Source organism: Muntiacus reevesi, chromosome 3 (genome assembly GCF_963930625.1).
Source record: "Muntiacus reevesi chromosome 3, mMunRee1.1, whole genome shotgun sequence".
NCBI classification, from domain to species: domain Eukaryota; kingdom Metazoa; phylum Chordata; class Mammalia; order Artiodactyla; family Cervidae; genus Muntiacus; species Muntiacus reevesi.
In genome coordinates this window covers 31,674,276-31,691,512 of record NC_089251.1, presented here as the reverse complement: position 1 = coordinate 31,691,512, position 17,237 = coordinate 31,674,276, and the positions used below count along the sequence as shown (strand labels likewise).

At 38.0% G+C, this 17,237-nt stretch overlaps 1 protein-coding gene across 3 annotated transcripts in view; it reads left to right on the top strand.

The window, feature by feature from the left end:
• The window catches only part of ASXL2 (ASXL transcriptional regulator 2), a 115,144-nt gene that overhangs the window by 86,488 nt on the left and 11,419 nt on the right, over positions 1-17,237 (top strand). For all 3 annotated transcript variants that reach the window (XM_065928702.1, XM_065928703.1, XM_065928705.1), the window contains 6 exons: positions 303-432; positions 1,528-1,674; positions 3,675-3,838; positions 8,867-8,963; positions 13,008-13,113; positions 15,642-16,353. In XM_065928702.1, the coding sequence (XP_065784774.1) occupies positions 303-432; positions 1,528-1,674; positions 3,675-3,838; positions 8,867-8,963; positions 13,008-13,113; positions 15,642-16,353 (1,356 nt within the window). The remainder of the gene's footprint in view (positions 1-302; positions 433-1,527; positions 1,675-3,674; positions 3,839-8,866; positions 8,964-13,007; positions 13,114-15,641; positions 16,354-17,237) is intronic.

Below are 17,237 nucleotides of genomic sequence, written 5' to 3'. Positions count from 1 at the left end.
CTCTGATACTACAAGTTTGAGAAATCCATGGCTTATTGGTGATTTTTAAGTTCTAAAAAATGTTAATGACAGTTTCTCAGATTTATATACAGGAGAACATTGGTAAAAGAAAAAAATCCAAATTTTAAGGCTCATTTAGGCCTGTGTTTAATTAGTTTAATTGAGATTTTTGTTTACTTGGATAGATTTCACAGATATTGTATAGTCAGCATCGTCCTCACCACTTAAAATAAGTCACTTATTATTTGTTATTACTAAAAACTGATTTGTTTTGTTTCTTACAGTCAGTTTTCTCTTTCTAGGCACTAAAACAGCAACAACAGAAGAAACAGCAGCAGCAGCAATGCAGGCCAAGCATGTCCATCTCCTCCAACCAGCACCTCTCTCTGAAGACTGTCAAAGCATCCAGTGACCCTGTACCTGCCAAACCTGGTAGGCAGACCGAGTGTCTTTTCAACGAAAGTTTCTTTTCCAGTATTTTTGTATACCAAACTCATATAGTCTGTTATTTATTTTTAAATTATTGTATTTATATACATAATCCTTATACTGCCAAATCCTCTGTATAAATCCTTCTAGGGCATATGGGGAAATTTATGCAGAGTAATCATACAGTTATTTTAAAGTACATCATTGGGATTTGCATGTTAGAATAGGATCAGTGACTCATTCCCAAAATATCTAACAATAATATTTGGAAGCCTCCAATTAGTAAAGCTGATGTTTCCAAGTTGCTCAAGCTGAACTCTTCACAAGTTCTCTCCTTGAAAAATACAAATCTTTCCTAAGAGTACATAATACCTTTGAGTTTCCATTGGACATATCCACGGGCCTTTGGAATTTCTGTTTTTGTTGCTTATTTTCTTTTGAATTTAAACTGGTCAAGGTATAGGCTTTTTTGTTACACAATTCAGTTCAATGCCAGCTTATTTATGGGTTTGCCAATTTAAACTGTGTCTTGTAGAACTTTACATTTTTGTTAGAAAGGAAATTTACCACTAGAAGCAAATAATGTGCTGGGAGGAAGAAAGGGATTTTATTCACTTTTGACTTCTAATTCTCAGACTCAGAACACATTTGCAGGGTCACATTGCCTCAAACATAACTCCTTTTGGTTTGTTGTTCAGTTGTTCAGTCACATCTGACTATTTGCAACCCCATGGACTGACTGCAGCATGCCAGGCTTCCCTGTCCTTCACCATCTCCTGGAGCTTGCTCAAGCTCATACGCATTGAGTCAGTGATGCTGTCCAATCATCTCATCCTCTTTCATCCCCTTCTCCTCCTGCCTTCAATCTTTCCCAGCATCAGGGTCTTTTCTAAGTCGGTTCTTTGTATCAGGTGGCCACAGTATTGGAGCTTTAGCTTCAGCATAAGTGTGTCTAATAAATATTTAGGATTGATTTCCTTTAGGATTGACTGGTTTGATTTCCTTGATAACCTTTTGGGTAGCATTGTATGATTTAATTGTTCTTTTGATTGATTAGTTTCTATCTATAACTTCAGGGTTATATATTTTTTCCCCTAGCAATATGGGAAGGAAAGCAATCTGATGGACAGTCAAGCAGCCCTCAGAACTCAAACTCTAGCTTTTCTTCTTCTTCGGTTAAAGTGGAAAATCATTTGCTGGGCCTGGGGAAAAAGTCATTCCAGAGGTCTGACAGGCTCCACACAAGTAAGTTACTTTCCTAAGGACTCAGTTCTCAGACATTAAATTGTCAACTCTGTGTTTGAAAATCATTACCTGCCAGGCTTAATTGCTGCTTCCTGTTCACCTTTGAGCTCTTGACTATTTTCATGTTCTTCCTTTCCTGCGTATCAAACTTCATTTCAGAATAAGATCTGTTATCAGCCTTTTTGTGGTTTATTTTTCTTTCTGACAAGGGATTTCTTTATCCAGCATTATTTATATTTTATCTCTGTGTACGTGGAAGGGCTTATTGAACATAGCAAACTGAACCACTTTTCCTGCTCCAATTCCCACTAAAGCAAAAATATGGAAAAACAAAAGATTAAACCCTTAAGAGTAAAGAAAACAAGAAGATAACAGATGGACAGGCAATATCACCAAATTTTGGAAGATAAAAACTGGATAGAGTTTTTCACAGAGCTGAGGAGCAGGTGCCAGTAGGAAGCAAGCCAGCTGAGCCTGTAGAACTCGAGAAGGGTTTAAGAATTGGAGATACCTTGTCTTAGAGAAGATGAAGCATAGGGTTGAAAAGAAGAACCTTCTTTAAAAGTTAATAAGAAACAGTTTGATGCCTTTGCTTAGCAGGAGACAAGAGGTTTATTTTGAGGTGAAATTTAACTTTACAGACTTTAAATTTAGAGACACCACACATAACAGATGAGGAGGCAGTGTATTGGAATCAGGGATATGAAGTAAAACACAAATACTGAATAGTGATCCTCCTGCTTGTAGGGGTCCAGAATGTTAGTGGGGCATGTTTCTGTCTCTGTTACTTTGTTCCTCCTCCCCACCTAAGTGTCAGCAGGAGATTGGGGGATTGGTACTTAAAGAAATTGAATAGCCTAAAAAAAAAAAAAAAAAACTGCGCCAGCAAATTTATTGATTGCCAGCTAAAAGAGATCATCTGGAATCTACTTCTGTGCAGATCACTGGTCTACAAGACACACCCCAGCACCAGAATTTTCAGTCAGTCTTCTAGGATTTGTTACTAGGGATCATCTTTGAAGAAAACGTCCATCATGAGAGAATCTGAAATATAGACTCACAAAAGTAGAGATAAATCAGGAAGGAGAAAGCGTTAAACAAATAACTGTAAAAGCTATGGTATTCACAGAAAGACATAAAAAATGATGTTGGATCCATGAAAGAACAGAATAATACTGTTTTAAAAATCAGAAAATAAAGAGTTCCAGGATATTAGATACTATGGGAGCAGAGATAAAAAATTCTAGTAGAAGTACTAAAAGTTAGAGGTTGAAAAATTTCCTAGAACATAGGTCAAAGGAGAGATTGAAAAAGAGAGAGAAGGTAAAGTAGGAACATGAGTCTAGCCTGTCCAATGTCTTAAATAGTGGAAATGTCAGAAAGAAAGGCGGGTAATAATGCAGGAATACAAGAAAAATAATGTGAGAAAATTCTGTAAAATCAAAAGCCACAGATTCCATTTATGTTTTAAACTGTGTTCTCAACTCCATCAGTGTCTAGAAAGACTGAAACCTTCCTATTGTGAACAGACTTCCTGTAACTGCTAAGCTGTTCATTCGTAACATTTTTAGCTGATACAGAGAAAATTGATGAAAATAATTATGGGAAGAGAAAAAGAGCCTCGGTGTAATTTATAGAGATATTTGAATTTTCCACTTTTTAGTCATTCTGTGTATGTATTAAATTTATTATAAATTTCCTCAATCCCATTGGGGAAATGATCAAATCTCAAACATAAAATGCATTTTTTAGTATGGCAAAAGATTCACTTTTACAGACTATTCCAGTTTTGCAGGGGAAATAACATTTTTTTTTATCCTTTATGAATGAACAAAACTTGCTTTGTTTATTTCTAAGAACCTTAAGTGTTACCTTCTTCATAGTGTGATACTTTAAAGTAATGACAGCCATGGCTTTTTTGCACAGTAGAGCAAGGTATAGTTTAGAAAGAAACAGGAATGTGAAGAAGGCCCAGGTGATTCTTCTCCATGTTTTTACAGGGCAGATGAAGAGGACTAAATGTGCTGAAATTGATGTTGAGACGCCAGACTCCATTCTGGTTAATACAAACCTACGAGCACTAATCAACAAACACACCTTTTCAGTTCTTCCTGGAGACTGCCAACAGCGACTGCTTTTACTACTTCCAGAGGTGGATCGACAGGTGCGTTCTTTCAAGCATATCAGCAGTTTTCTAACCCTTCTGGGGCTTCCTTCAGCCATCGCCTTTAGAACTCCTTAAGATTTTAAGATGGTTTTTGTGTGTACATGTAAAGAAGTGGTATCAAAGGTATTAATATGCAAAATATTATTTTTTTGTAAGTGTTCTTAATTGGTTGGCCCTGTAAGGCTTATAAAGAAAAAGAACCCTCTTATCAGAAATGTCAGAAATTTGGGATAAAATTTATCTAGCTATCATATTAGGATGTAGACATCCACAGAGTATAATTCAGAAGGAAGAATTGTCTTAAGACATTACATGGGGTGTTTCAATGGATCTTTTGATGAGATTAAGAATGTTATTTTCATTTTTTGTTAAACTTTTTTAAAACACTTTTTGCTTTAATAATAAACTTATGATGTCAGCAAATTTGGAAAACCCAGCAGTGGCCACAGGACTGGAAAAGGTCAGTTTTCCATTATAATTCCAAAGAAGGGCAGTGCTAAAGAATGTTCAAACTACCAGACATTTGTGCTCACTTCCCATGCTACTAAGGCTATGCTCAAAATCCTTCAAGCTAGGCTTTAGACTTGGATCAAGAATTTCCAGATGTACAAAGTAAGTTGCCAGCATTCGTTGGATCATAGAGAAAGCAAGGGAATTCCAGAAAAACATAGTTCTGTTTAATTGTCTACGTGAACACCTTTGACTATGTGGATCACAACAGACTGGAAAATTCTTAAAGAGAGAAATACCAGACTATCTTACCTGTCTCCTGAGAAACCTGTATGTGGGTCAGGAAGCACAGAACCTTACATGGAACAACAGACTGGTTCCAAATTGGGAGTAGAGTACAACAAGGCTGTATATTGTCTCCCTGTTTATTTAATTTACATGCAGAGTAAATCATGAGAATTGCTGGGTTAGATGAGTTACAAGCTGGAATCAGAATTGCCGGGAGAAATACCAACAACCTCCTATGCAGATAATACCAATGGCAGAAGACGAAGAGGAACTAAAGAGCCTCTTGATGAGGGTGAAAGAAGAGGTTGAAAAAGCTGGCCTAAAACTCAGCATTAAACAAACTTAAAATCATGGCATCTGGTCTCATCACTTCATGGCAAATAGAAGGCGAAAAAATGGAAGCAATGCAGATATTCTCTTCTTGGGCTCGAGATAGTGACTGCAGCCATGAAATTAGAAGACGTTTGCTTCTTGAAAGGAAAGCTATGACAAACCTAGACAGCGTATTAAAAAGCCAAGACATCACTTTGCCAAAAAGGTCTGTCTAGTCAAAGCTGTGGTTTTTCCAGTAGGCATGTACAGGTGTGAGAGTTGGACTCTAAAGAAGGCTGACCACCAAAGAATTGATGCTTTCAAACTGTGGTGCTGGCGAAGACTCTTTGAGAGTCCCTTGGACAGCAGGGAGATCAGATATCCTAAAGGAAATCAACCCTGAATATTCATTGGAAGGATTGATGCTGAAACCGAAGCTCCAATACTTTGGCCACCTAATGTGAAGAACTGACTCATTGAAAAAGACCCTGATGCTGGCAAAGGTTGAAGGCAAAAGAAGAAGAGGGTGGCAGAGGATGAGGTGTTTGGATAGAATCAGTGATTCAGTGGACATGAACTTGGGCAAACTCCAGGACATAGTGATGGTCAGGGAGGCCTGGTGTGCTGCAGTCCATCGATTCACAAAGACTTGGACACGACTTACTGACTGGACAACAACAAAATCCAAAATAGGTTGTAGTCCTTAATAAAACTAAATGGTACCTAGCAGAAACACTAAAGGTTTGGAAGAATCTTGGCAGGGACCAGAGAAATTTAAGTTGGTCAGGAATAAGGCATAAGTCTGAAACCTAGACTTTCATCGAGGAAGGAGGAGTGACTAGCAAGTCATTCTCCCTTTTGATCCTCTGTTTCCTCCTCTGCAAAAGATTCAGTATGATTTTGTAAGGTTTTTTCAATTCTGTGGTTTCTTTAAAAGATTAATTATTTCCAAGTATGTACTGTGTTCGAAGCAATCTGTTAGGCATTCCACTTTTTTCTAATCATTTAAAAACAGGATGAGAGAGATTTGTTTTACCTGTATTATAGTAACAGAACTAGATATGTCCTCTAGTTTGTAGTAAGAGATTATAAGTAAGCTATACAGATCATTATAGCTATTTGACTATAAAGTCAAAACTAAATCTTTCTCATTCTGAAAATCATCTTTCTACTAGACTATATTGATACCAGTTTTTATATTGCTATGAATTAGCATGTGTGAAAGGTCAGATTCCATTTCTGGGAAGTCAGATAAGTCAGTGTAACACAAGCAGTAGGGACAAAGAAGTAATATGGATCCTTCCCAGCTATTGCTCTCCCTACCTTAACATTTCTTGGAGAAATTACAGCTTTTGGGATCCCTAGTTCTTGGTTAGAACAAGTAAGGAGACTGAAGTTTTGGGAGAGTTTGTAAAGAACTTCTCCTCTTGCCTCGTATTGTTCTCAACATTTTTAAAGACTCAAGTATGTTAAGTTGGGGCTAATAACACAAGACGTAATAGAGGGTCTATCTGTAGAACTTTATTGTGCGCTCCTCCGAACTGTCTTTTGATAATGGTCCTTGTCCTCTGTTAGCAAGGGTCCTGTTATGTTTAGTTTTGTAATTAAAAGACACCTTAGAACTTATCAGCTTTCTGTTGAGTGCAGTCCTGTTGTGTATTCTTAATAGGAGGCTATTTGACTGTTGTTTTCAGTTACTGTGGTGGGAGGGCACGGCAATCTGAGAATAGGGAGTATGGAATTTATTAATGAAATTATTAGTGAATGTATTCTCCTTCATTGTCAGATGAAATTTGGAGTTTATCCAAAATTCTGGTTATTGTTAGCATGAAACATTGGATCCATATTTCAGTGTATGTAGTACCCAACAATGAAGAGTAGGAAAGCATTATTTAGACCAGAGGAAAGACTAAGGAAGGAGTGTAGATTAAAACACCTCTCTTCAGATGCATTTGAAGGTCTGTCTATGGAAGAGGTAAACTTTGTTTCTCCAGGAAACAAATTTGGAGTTAAACTAACCTTTTAAAAAAATAGAACTATTAAACTGTAGAATGGACTGACTTGTTTTGAAGTAACTTGCTCAACACTGGACTATTCGAGGAGATGTTGAGTGACCTGTTCTCATAGAAAGTCAGTTACTCCTCTGCCATATAGAATACAAATCTATAGAATACAAAGCAGCAGTCAGCAGGCTTTTTAGCATGCAGGTCAGTTTCAGCCCACTGCCTCTTTTTTTTTTTCTTTTTGCCTCTTTTTGTAAATAAAGTTTTATTGGTACTCAGCTGCTTCAGTTAGTTTCTGCATATTATCTATAGCTACAACAGAGTTGAGCTGTTGCAGCAGAGGCCATATGACCTATTTGTAGGCCATATGACCTATCTGTCCTTTAACAGAAAAAGTTTCTGCTCTAGAGCCAGAGGAATATCATCTTGACCCAGATAAATTTAGAAAGTAAAGTGAGTTGAGTTCCTTAATCCCTAAGATGTCCCAATAGTTACCTAAATTTTCTTCAAAACTTTGACTTTAAGCTTAAAATTAGTCTGTTAATCCATCAAGAATGTTTTTTATATTGCTCTGAAATCGTGGTTCAGTTTTATTTTCTACTGACTGGATGGCCAGCTGCTCCAGCACTACATGTTTATATAACCCTCCTTTTTCTCTCAGTTTGAATTACCATCTCTGTTTATATATCTGCTAATTTACATGCAGTATGTATTTATAGGCACTCTTCTCTTTCACTCATTTCTTTGTTCACTCTAATGCTAGTAATAAGTGTTTTGATTGCAGTGAGTTTGTGTGGTATGTTTAGTAATTAGAAAGGCAGTTCCCCTCTCAGTTTTCCATATAAATTTAAAAATCATTTTATTAATGAAGAATCTGCATAGAGATTCTGGTAGGAATCTAAATGTTACCTCTGAGAGAATGGCGGTTAACAAAACCGCAAATGTAAAGAAGAATCTTAAAACTTTTTGGCATGACATCACAAATCAAGTCAGTAGACAAATAAATGGAAGGAAATACCTTCAAATTATGTGGTTGTTTTACTGTGTATAACATGCAAAAGATTCTCACAAGATAAAGATAAGGAGGCATATTGGATAATGAGCAAATGATATGAATTTGCATTTCAGTAGATGGCAAATCTAAGTAGTCAATAAATAACCAGAAAGATAGACAAAGCTAGTAGTCAGGATACAGGAAATTTTTATCATTTCAAACTCATTAATAGGTAGAAGTTAAATAGTGTGTTAATATCTCTTGTTCACAAGATAAGGAGTATGCTCATATATTTCTAGTAGAAATGTGAATTGTTTTAGCCTTTTTAGAAAATAATCCAACAGTCTTTAGTTATATACACACACAGATATTTCTTTGCTTTCAAAATCTGTCCCATAGATAAAAAGAACTAGTATATTCATCTTTACTGGAATGCTTATTGCAGGTTTGTTGATTATGGGAAAACACTGGAAGCAAAGTATATGTTTATGATTAGGAAATTGGTACATGAATTGAGGGACATTCATATAATGAAATAATCTGCAGCTATTATAGTGGAGCTAAAACTATGCCAGTTGACTTTGAATTTTGTGAGAAATTGACTTTGTATTATATGAGAAAAATAAGTTTCAGAGTAGTGTGTGTAATTTGTCACAGTTTTGGAAAACAATGAACCTTTTAGAAAAATCCTCTTATTTATGTATTTATTTGCAGAAGATTCTTTAAGTATAATTAATCAAAGGGAATAGAATTGAAAGGAAAAGAAGAAAGAGATAAACAGGAAAGAAATTTTTTAGAAAGAAAACAATATTACATTATAAAATAGAAGTATCCATAATCAGCATGGTATGATTTAGTGTTGTTTCTGTAAAATTTAATGTACACACATTCTTTTCTAAAAAAGACAGGAACATCAAATTCCACATGTTAACATTTGGTTTTCTTCCTGAACTTTCTGTGGCTTATTCTTTGACCCAGGTTGGTCCAGATGGTCTGATGAAGTTAAATGGCTCAGCGCTTAATAATGAGTTCTTCACTTCAGCAGCCCAAGGCTGGAAGGAAAGACTTTCAGAAGGTAAGTGCTCAACTTTATGTGCCTCCCAGAATGTGTATGCATGGGGGGGGCATGTTGGCAGCTCTGAGCCTCAGTGGGTATTTGCCCAGCTTTGGAAGGCAAAGGACAGAACGTTTCATAGAGAAGAACAAGCTATTCTACGTGAAATACATTGCTAGACTTTTATCTAGAGCATGTAACCAAATTTGGCTCCAGATGGAGTTCAGCAAGATGTTTCTTCAAGGGTTTAAAGTTACCTGGGAAACTGAAAATATACAGATTTTTAGGTCCTATTTCTAAAGATTCTGTTTCATTATTTCTAGCTTCATGCCTAGCAGTTGAAATTTTAATAGCCAGAATATAGAATGAGTTATTTCATGGTGTTATGAATCATGGTTTGGTAAACAGTGAGATAACTTCTTTCTCACTGCCCCATATCAATGAAACTAACAGTAAAAAGAATTACTAAGAGCTTTTAAAAAATCTGCTTTATTGAAAAATGTTTTACGTACTTCAGTGGCAGCTAGAGTGCTTTAGTAAATACAATTACCAAGAATTCCTAACTGTGGTCACTGGTTTGCCATGTTTCTAATTCTGATCTAACAGTTTTACAGAAGGTAGATTATAAAGCATAAAAAGAGTAATTGACTGTTTTTGCATAGCATGTAATTATCAGTCACTATTAGCAGTTCTTAAGCCTGACTGCTCATTATACTCACTTGTGGTATTTTTTTTATACTGACATCTCGGCCTCACTCTCAATGATTTTTGTTTTGCTTAAGCTTCAGTGGGGTTTTTTTGTTTGATTTTTTTCCCCCAAGTGATTCTAATGTTCAGCCATTATTAAAGCCACTGACTTTTTTTTTTTTTTAATTTTTTATTTGGTTTTGGGGTATAGCTAATAAACAAACAATGTTGTGTTAGTTTCAGCTGAACAGTGAAGAGACTCAGCCATATATATACATGTATCCATTCTCCCCCAAACTTCCTTCTCATACAGTCTGCCACATAACATTGAGTTCCATATGCTATACAATAGGTTCTTGTTGGTTGGTATCCATTTTAAACATAGCAGTGTACGTAACCTTCCCAAAGTCCCTAACTGTCCCTCCCCACCCCACCCCCCCACAATCATAAGCTGGTTCTCAAAGTTTGTGAATCTGTTTCTGTTTTATAAGTTCATTTGTATCATTTCTTTTTGGATTCCACATATAACATGTAACTGTCGAGTTTTCCCAGCACCATTTGTTGAAGAGGCTGTCTTTCCAACATTGTGGAATCTTGCTTTCTGTGTCATAGATTAATTGAGCTTTGGACAAGGAAGTGGCAGCCCACTGGATCCAGTATTCTTGCCTGGAGAATCCCATGGACACAGGAGCCTGGCAGGCTACAGTCTGTGGGGTCACAAGAGTCAGACATGACTGAGCAACTAAGAATAGTACAGCATGGGCTTATTTCTGGGTTTTCTATCCTGTTCTGTTGATCTGTGTTTCTATTTTTGTGCCAGTACCATACTGTTTTGATGACTGTAGTTTTGTAGTCTGGTGTTTTTTTATTTCAAATACTGTGTTTGTCACTGTGTCAGTACAGATAGAATACAAAGTAACACTTGAAAATTATGGGAGGTTGTGCCAAGGAATAGCTTGTGAAAACAAGTGTGAGAAGCTTTAAAATAAATACAGTTATAAGGGGAGCACTGAGAATGCTATTCATTGCTCACTTTTTGTCAGATCACTGATGTAGCTAATTGACCAGCTAATTAATATCTATATTTTTCCTTATAGTTGTTATAGAAGTGATCACTACAACTATGTAGAAGGGATCACTTACTGATTACTTTTGACCTTTCTCTTAAAAGATTTCCATGAGCAGAGACCCCATTTTTCTGAAAGAGTCAAAATCACTTGAGCACTTTAAAACATATGTTACCAGTACTTTTTTTTTTTTAAGAATAATTTAGATTTATGTTCCCTACTCCCCAGCTTTTTAAAGTAGATATTATCAACAGTGCTACCTCTATTATTATGTTACTTTTTTTAAATATGAGCAGTCACTGCTATACCTATACATGCTATTATATTTTATAAGCAGCAAAAACTTTGAACACTGTACACATGTGAACAGAGTTCAGTACTGTTTATCCCTCTTTCTATTAAGCCCAGTAGACACAACCAAAAAGCAGAAGCTGTGGGTGGATTCTGATGGCTAAATCCCTCTACTCCCACTCATATGCCCAAGACTGTGATAAGTATTATATGTCCTCTAACATGTTTCCTTCCCCTTTTCTTATACTTCTAAGACCTAAGAGGTCTTATACTTCAAACCTACTCTTTCCACTTATTCTTTGATGTCCTGAGTATTAGATAATTAAGGGGAAACAGCCTGTCTCAGGCACAGGTTTTAAGATGGCCTACCAAGCCATGAAATTAAAAGATGCTTACTCCTTGGAAAGTTATGACCAACCTAGACAACATATTAAAAAGCAGAGACATTACTTTGCCAACAAAGGTCCGTCTAGTCAAGGCTATGGTTTTTCCATTGGTCATGTATGCATGTGAAAGTTGGACTGTGACGAAAGCCGAGCACCGAAGAACTGATGCTTTTAAACTGTGGTGTTGGAGAAGACTCTTGAGAGTCCCTTGGACTGCGAGGAGATCCAACCAGTCCATCCTAAAGGAAGTCAGTCCTGGGTGTTCATTGGAAGGACTGATGCTGAAGCTGAAACTCCAGTACTTTGGTCACCTCATGCGAAAAGTTGACTCACTGGAAAAGACCGTGATGCTGGGAGGGATTGGGGGGCAGGAGGAGAAGGGGATGATAGAGGATGGGATGGCTGGATGGCATCACCGACTCAATGGACGTGAGTTTGAGTAAACCCCGGGAGTTGGTGATGTACAGGGAGGCATTGTGTGCTGCGATTCATGGGGTCGCAAAGAGTTGGACACGACTAAGCAACTGAACTGAACTGAACTGAACCAAGCACATTCATTGTTCTCTACTGATGGAGTGGGAAGGCTTGAGGTGTGGTTGGTAGTATATGAAAATAAATGTCATATTCAGAGCAGCTGTCTTTGGCACATTGTATCTTGTTGCTAGGGCACTAGACTCATACACTTTCTGGAACAATTAAAAAACTGACAACTCCAAAAATAGCTCCCTACCTTTACACTGGAACCTCAAAATGTCTTTAAGCAGGGCCATAGCTGTTCGTTATGCTGTTAAAGCTGCTGCTGCTAAGTCACCTCAGTCATATCCGACTCTGTGCGACCCCGTAGACGGCAGCCCACCAGGCTCCCCCATCCCTGGGATTCTCCAGGCAAGAACACTGGAGTGGGTTGCCATTGCCTTCTCCAATGCATGAAAGTGAAAGTGAAGTCACTCAGTCGTGTCCGACTCTTAGCGACCCCGTGGGCTGCAGCCCACCAGGCTCCTCCGTCCATGGGATTTTCCAGACAAGAACACTGGAGTGGGTTGCCATTGCCTTCTCTGGCTGTTAAAGCTAAAAGGCCTAAAATACAAATTGTCTCAGAGAAAGTGAAAGCAAAAGTCACTCAGTCATGTCCAACTCTCTGCGACCCATGGATTACACAGTCCAGGGAATTCTCCAGGCCAGAATACTGGAGTGGGTAGCCTTTCCCTTCTCGAGGGGATCTTCCCAACCCAGGGATCAAACCCAGGTCTCCCACATTAAATAAAACTTAAGTAATAAAATGTCCAATGTCATTATTTATCGAAAGCATATGACTATTTTTTCCAGTGGAAAAAAAAAGTTTATAAAGAATCTATAGGGAATATTTGAAGCTGGAAGGGAGTGATACAAGGAAAGCCCAGAGAAAAGCCCACTTAAACTCAGCTGATACTGGATACTACATGGAGTGGTATGCAAGTGTGTATGTTTCAACTTATGGCACTTAGGTAATTCTCCCTTACAGTGAGGAATTTGGGGAAATTTCTGTTACTTTCACATGATAGTATTACTCCTTCATGACTCTATCATGATTTACCAGTAGTGGAAAGCTGCAAATAACATTTTCCTATTGAACATCTCTTTTTGGTACATTGTAGGTGAGTTTACACCGGAGATGCAGGTGAGAATTCGACAAGAGATTGAGAAGGAGAAAAAAGTAGAGCCGTGGAAAGAACAATTCTTTGAAAGCTACTATGGTCAGAGGTAATATCAAGAGATTTTGTAAACCAAATGTTAATTCCTATACATATGTCATGTGTTACTCCATCTTACTACCTTCCCAGAAAATCTAGTCTGCAATTTTCCTCAATTTTTTTTACCAAGAAAATTTTTTTCTTCTTATAATTCTTAGGTACACAGAATTGGATTTCTTGTAATCTTGTATTCTTAACACATTGCCCTTATAGATGGTATGGTTTCTTAAAAAAAAGAGAAGATTTTATTTTCTTGAATTAGAGTCCTTTCTTTGGATAGATTGGCTTTTTTTCCAGTAACTTTTTAATATATAAGAATATAGAAGTTCTATACTTTTTTTTTTATTTTTTTACTGTAGGCAGTTATCCCACAATAGGATAACTTATCCAAAATCACTAAGGAATCCTATAATACATACCATAATATTAACAGGTAATTAAACAGCCTTTCTTCTCTAAAAGACTCTCTGGGAGATACACATAGCTGAATCACCTGTATGATTCAGTTGTGAATCACATAGCTGATACAGACCCTTTTCTTAAGGCGCTATAGTCTGAGTCTTGTTTTTTGCCTCACAGAATCTTAATGGGAGGAATTCCCTAGCAGTCCAGTGGTTAGCAGTCAGCACTTTTACTGCAGTGACACAGGTTCAAGCCCTGGTTGGGGAACTAAGATCCCACAAGCCATGAAGCATCCCAAGCCCCGCACCCCCGCCCCCCAGGAAAAAAAAAAACTTAATGGGGACACTTAATAGACGACAGTGGAGCAGTATTGTTTGAAACAGAATTGAAGACTCATGCCCAGAGTCTTACTGTCTGTCAGTTTCTCTTCCTTCCTTATGTATACCTAATGGCAACCTTTAAGGGTATGCCATAATCATAGCTTGAAAACAAAATTGCTCTTTTCCTTATCTCCATGTCCTTATCCCCTTTTGTGGTCATTTCAGAAGTGATTCTTAATGAAATGAAGAGCCCAGTACACTGGTTTTTTTACCTTCTTTGTGTGATCTTTGAGCTGTTCTGCAAAAATCAAAGTGAATACATTTAGACCATGATCACAGGTGGCAGTTATTTTGTAAATATTGTTCATTTCCTCCTTACTAGGTAGATAAAGCATTATAGCCATTCTTGGATCTTTCTGTTTTTAGCTGTTACTTTCTGCCAGCTTTTTGGGAAGGACTACATTTGATTACTGTACAAATTTGTCCTTAGCCATTCCATCTCAGGGGTACAGGACTGATTATTTGAAGTCACCAAAGAAGACTATCTTATTTCTACTTGTAATATTCTGAGATGTTAGGGGAAATCTGTAGTAAACCTTCCAGGGTAGTCTAGCTGTTAGCCAGGAAGTCCTACTTGGCCTTCATTCCCAAGATAGCTCAGAGGCACTTAATCTCAGAATTTTAGAGCTATACCAAGTAAAATTTAAACAGGCTTTCCAAAAATTAAGTTTTCATTTTCAACTTGTAGAGATTAGTCAACTCTCCTACTGTCTCCTCTGGTTTCCTTAGATTTCTTGGGCCAGCCTTTCTACGGGTACTTCAGAACAAAACTGTTCAGTTCAGTTGCTCAGTCGTGTCTGACTCTTTGCAGCCCCATGGACCGCAGCACACCAGGCCTCCCTGTCCATCACCAACTCATAGAGCTTACTCAAACTCATGTACATTGAGTCGGTGATGCCATCCAACCATCTCATCCTCTGTCATCCCCTTCTCCTCCTGCCTTCAATCTTTCCCAGCATCAAGGGCTTTACCAGAGAGTCAGTTCTTCACATTAGGTGGCCAAAGTATTGGCGCTTCAGCTTCAGCATCAGCATATACAGCTTCAGCATATTCCATTGAATATTCAGGATTGATTTCCTTTAGGATGGACTGGTTTGATCTCCTTGCTGTCCAAGCTGATTATCGTCCAAACCCACAATCCTAAGGGACATGAGTCTTTGGCTTCTTTCATTTCTCTGTGGGAAGTCTGTGGTGCATGCCTCTAGACAATGTAGCTCCTTTGTAAGCAGAAGTAATAATAATAATTAACATTACATTGAGGTTTTATTATATCCTAGATACACTGTTCTAAGTACTTTACATGCATTAGTTACTCATCCTAGCAACACTGTGAAGTGATTAGCTTCAATGTACTATTAAAGAGTGGTTGGATAGCATGACTGATTCAATGAACATGAATTTGAACAAACTGGGAGATAGTGAAGAACAGGGAAGCCTGGCATGCTGCAGTTCATGGGGTTGCAAAGAGTCGAACATGACTTAGCAACTGAACAACAACACTGTTAAAGAAACTGAGGCAGAGAGACTACTCACTTACTTAATATCACATGATAGTAGGTATCAGAGCCAGGACCTGAATCTAGGTGCTCTAGCTCCAGACCTTTCACTAATATTAATAATAGTGATGATAATATATAAAGACTACCTGTTAAGTATCACAGGTTCTTCCAGATATTGCCATATACATTATCTCATAATATATTCAATAACATAGGCTATGTCTCAACTACAGTATTTTTTTTCTTCCACCTTTTAGTTCTGGCCTGAGTCTTGAAGACTCAAAGAAATTGACAGCTTCACCCAATGATCCCAAAGTAAAGAAAACCCCAGCTGAGCAACCAAAATCTACACTTCCTTCAGAGGCCTCACCTGTCAGTGTAGTCCCAGAAATTCCCCAGTTAGAATCTAAGGAAGAAGTACTGCAGATGCCATCACCAGTCAGGAAAGAAGAACATGAAAGCCAAGATAAGATGCAGCCACACTCCACAGAGCCCCGTCTTTCCCCAGCTACCAATACAGATGAGCTTAGCAGCATTCCTCCCATCAAGTGCCCGAAGGATGAGGCTCTTATGGAGCAAAAGCCAGTTGCCTCTGCTGAACAGGAATCTGAGAAAGAGAATCATCTCACTACACCTTCAAATTGTAATAAAAATGAAAGCCAGGAAGCTTTACTTACAGCCCTGAGCAAACCCAAGAGTCCTGGGGTAGAAACAACAGTAATGAAGCCCACAGTAGAAGCAGGTCCACAGGAGACAACTATGAAAGAGCCTCCATCAACTCTGGCTGATCACAGCCCAGAAAGCCTCAAGAGGAAATCTTCTCTCACCCAAGAAGAGGCCCCGACAAGCTGGGAGAAAAGGCCGCGTGTCACTGAGAACCGCCAGCACCAGCAGCCATTTCAAGTCTCCCCACAGCCCTTTCTCAGTAGAGGGGACAGGTTCCAGGTGCGGAGAGTGCCACCTCTCAAGGTAAGAGAGCAGGAAGAATTAAAGAGGAGAGATGGTCTGAACAAGTTTTTGGTTTTGCCTACTAAATTTCAAGTGTTTGTGATGTTTCTTAATGTGGAAGCAGTGGTATGTATTTGATGTGCATGTAACCATGGTCGTATATGAGTAAAATTATTAAGAAACAGGCATTTAGAAGTAGATCCTAAAAAAAAAATAGATCCTTACAGGTCTTTATTGGGATTTGAATACTTATTCAAATATCTGAGAATCTAATGTAATCCACTTCCACCCACCCTCCATGCTGGCTCCTCCTGTATTTTAAGACAATTATGGAAAGTATTCTGTAAGTATAATAGTAAACAGGAGGAGGTCATTGATGTAAGAGATCATGTATCTTTGTATCAAGAGCCATGATGTTTAAGTGTACCTTGACCCTTTCATTGCTGCCATAACTGATTTGATGTTTTGAGTGTTTTCAGACCTAACGATGCATTCAGAATCTCCTCACAAGGTTTTTAGAAATGCATTTTTTCTCTGGGAGTTCTAATTTTTAATTTTAGGGATAGGACTTAGGGCACATATATTTTTTTAAAGTTCTACAAATAAGTATAATGCCAGCCGACAGTGAGGATGACTTCGGTTCACAGTGTACACACTATGTATGTACTCCCTCTTGGGTGGGTGGGGTGGGTTACACATTGTCTTTCTTCTTGTGCTATCCAGAGACCTCTGTAATTTGAGATAATTCAGCCTGTATGCTTCGCTGTACATGTGTGAGTCTGTAAAAGAGAACAAGAAATTTCCCCTGGACCTCGTAGTAAAGCCAAGAAATAAAAAGACAGGCTTCCCAGGTGGCTCACTGGTAAAGAATTCTCCTGCCAATGCAGGAGACACAGGTTTGATCC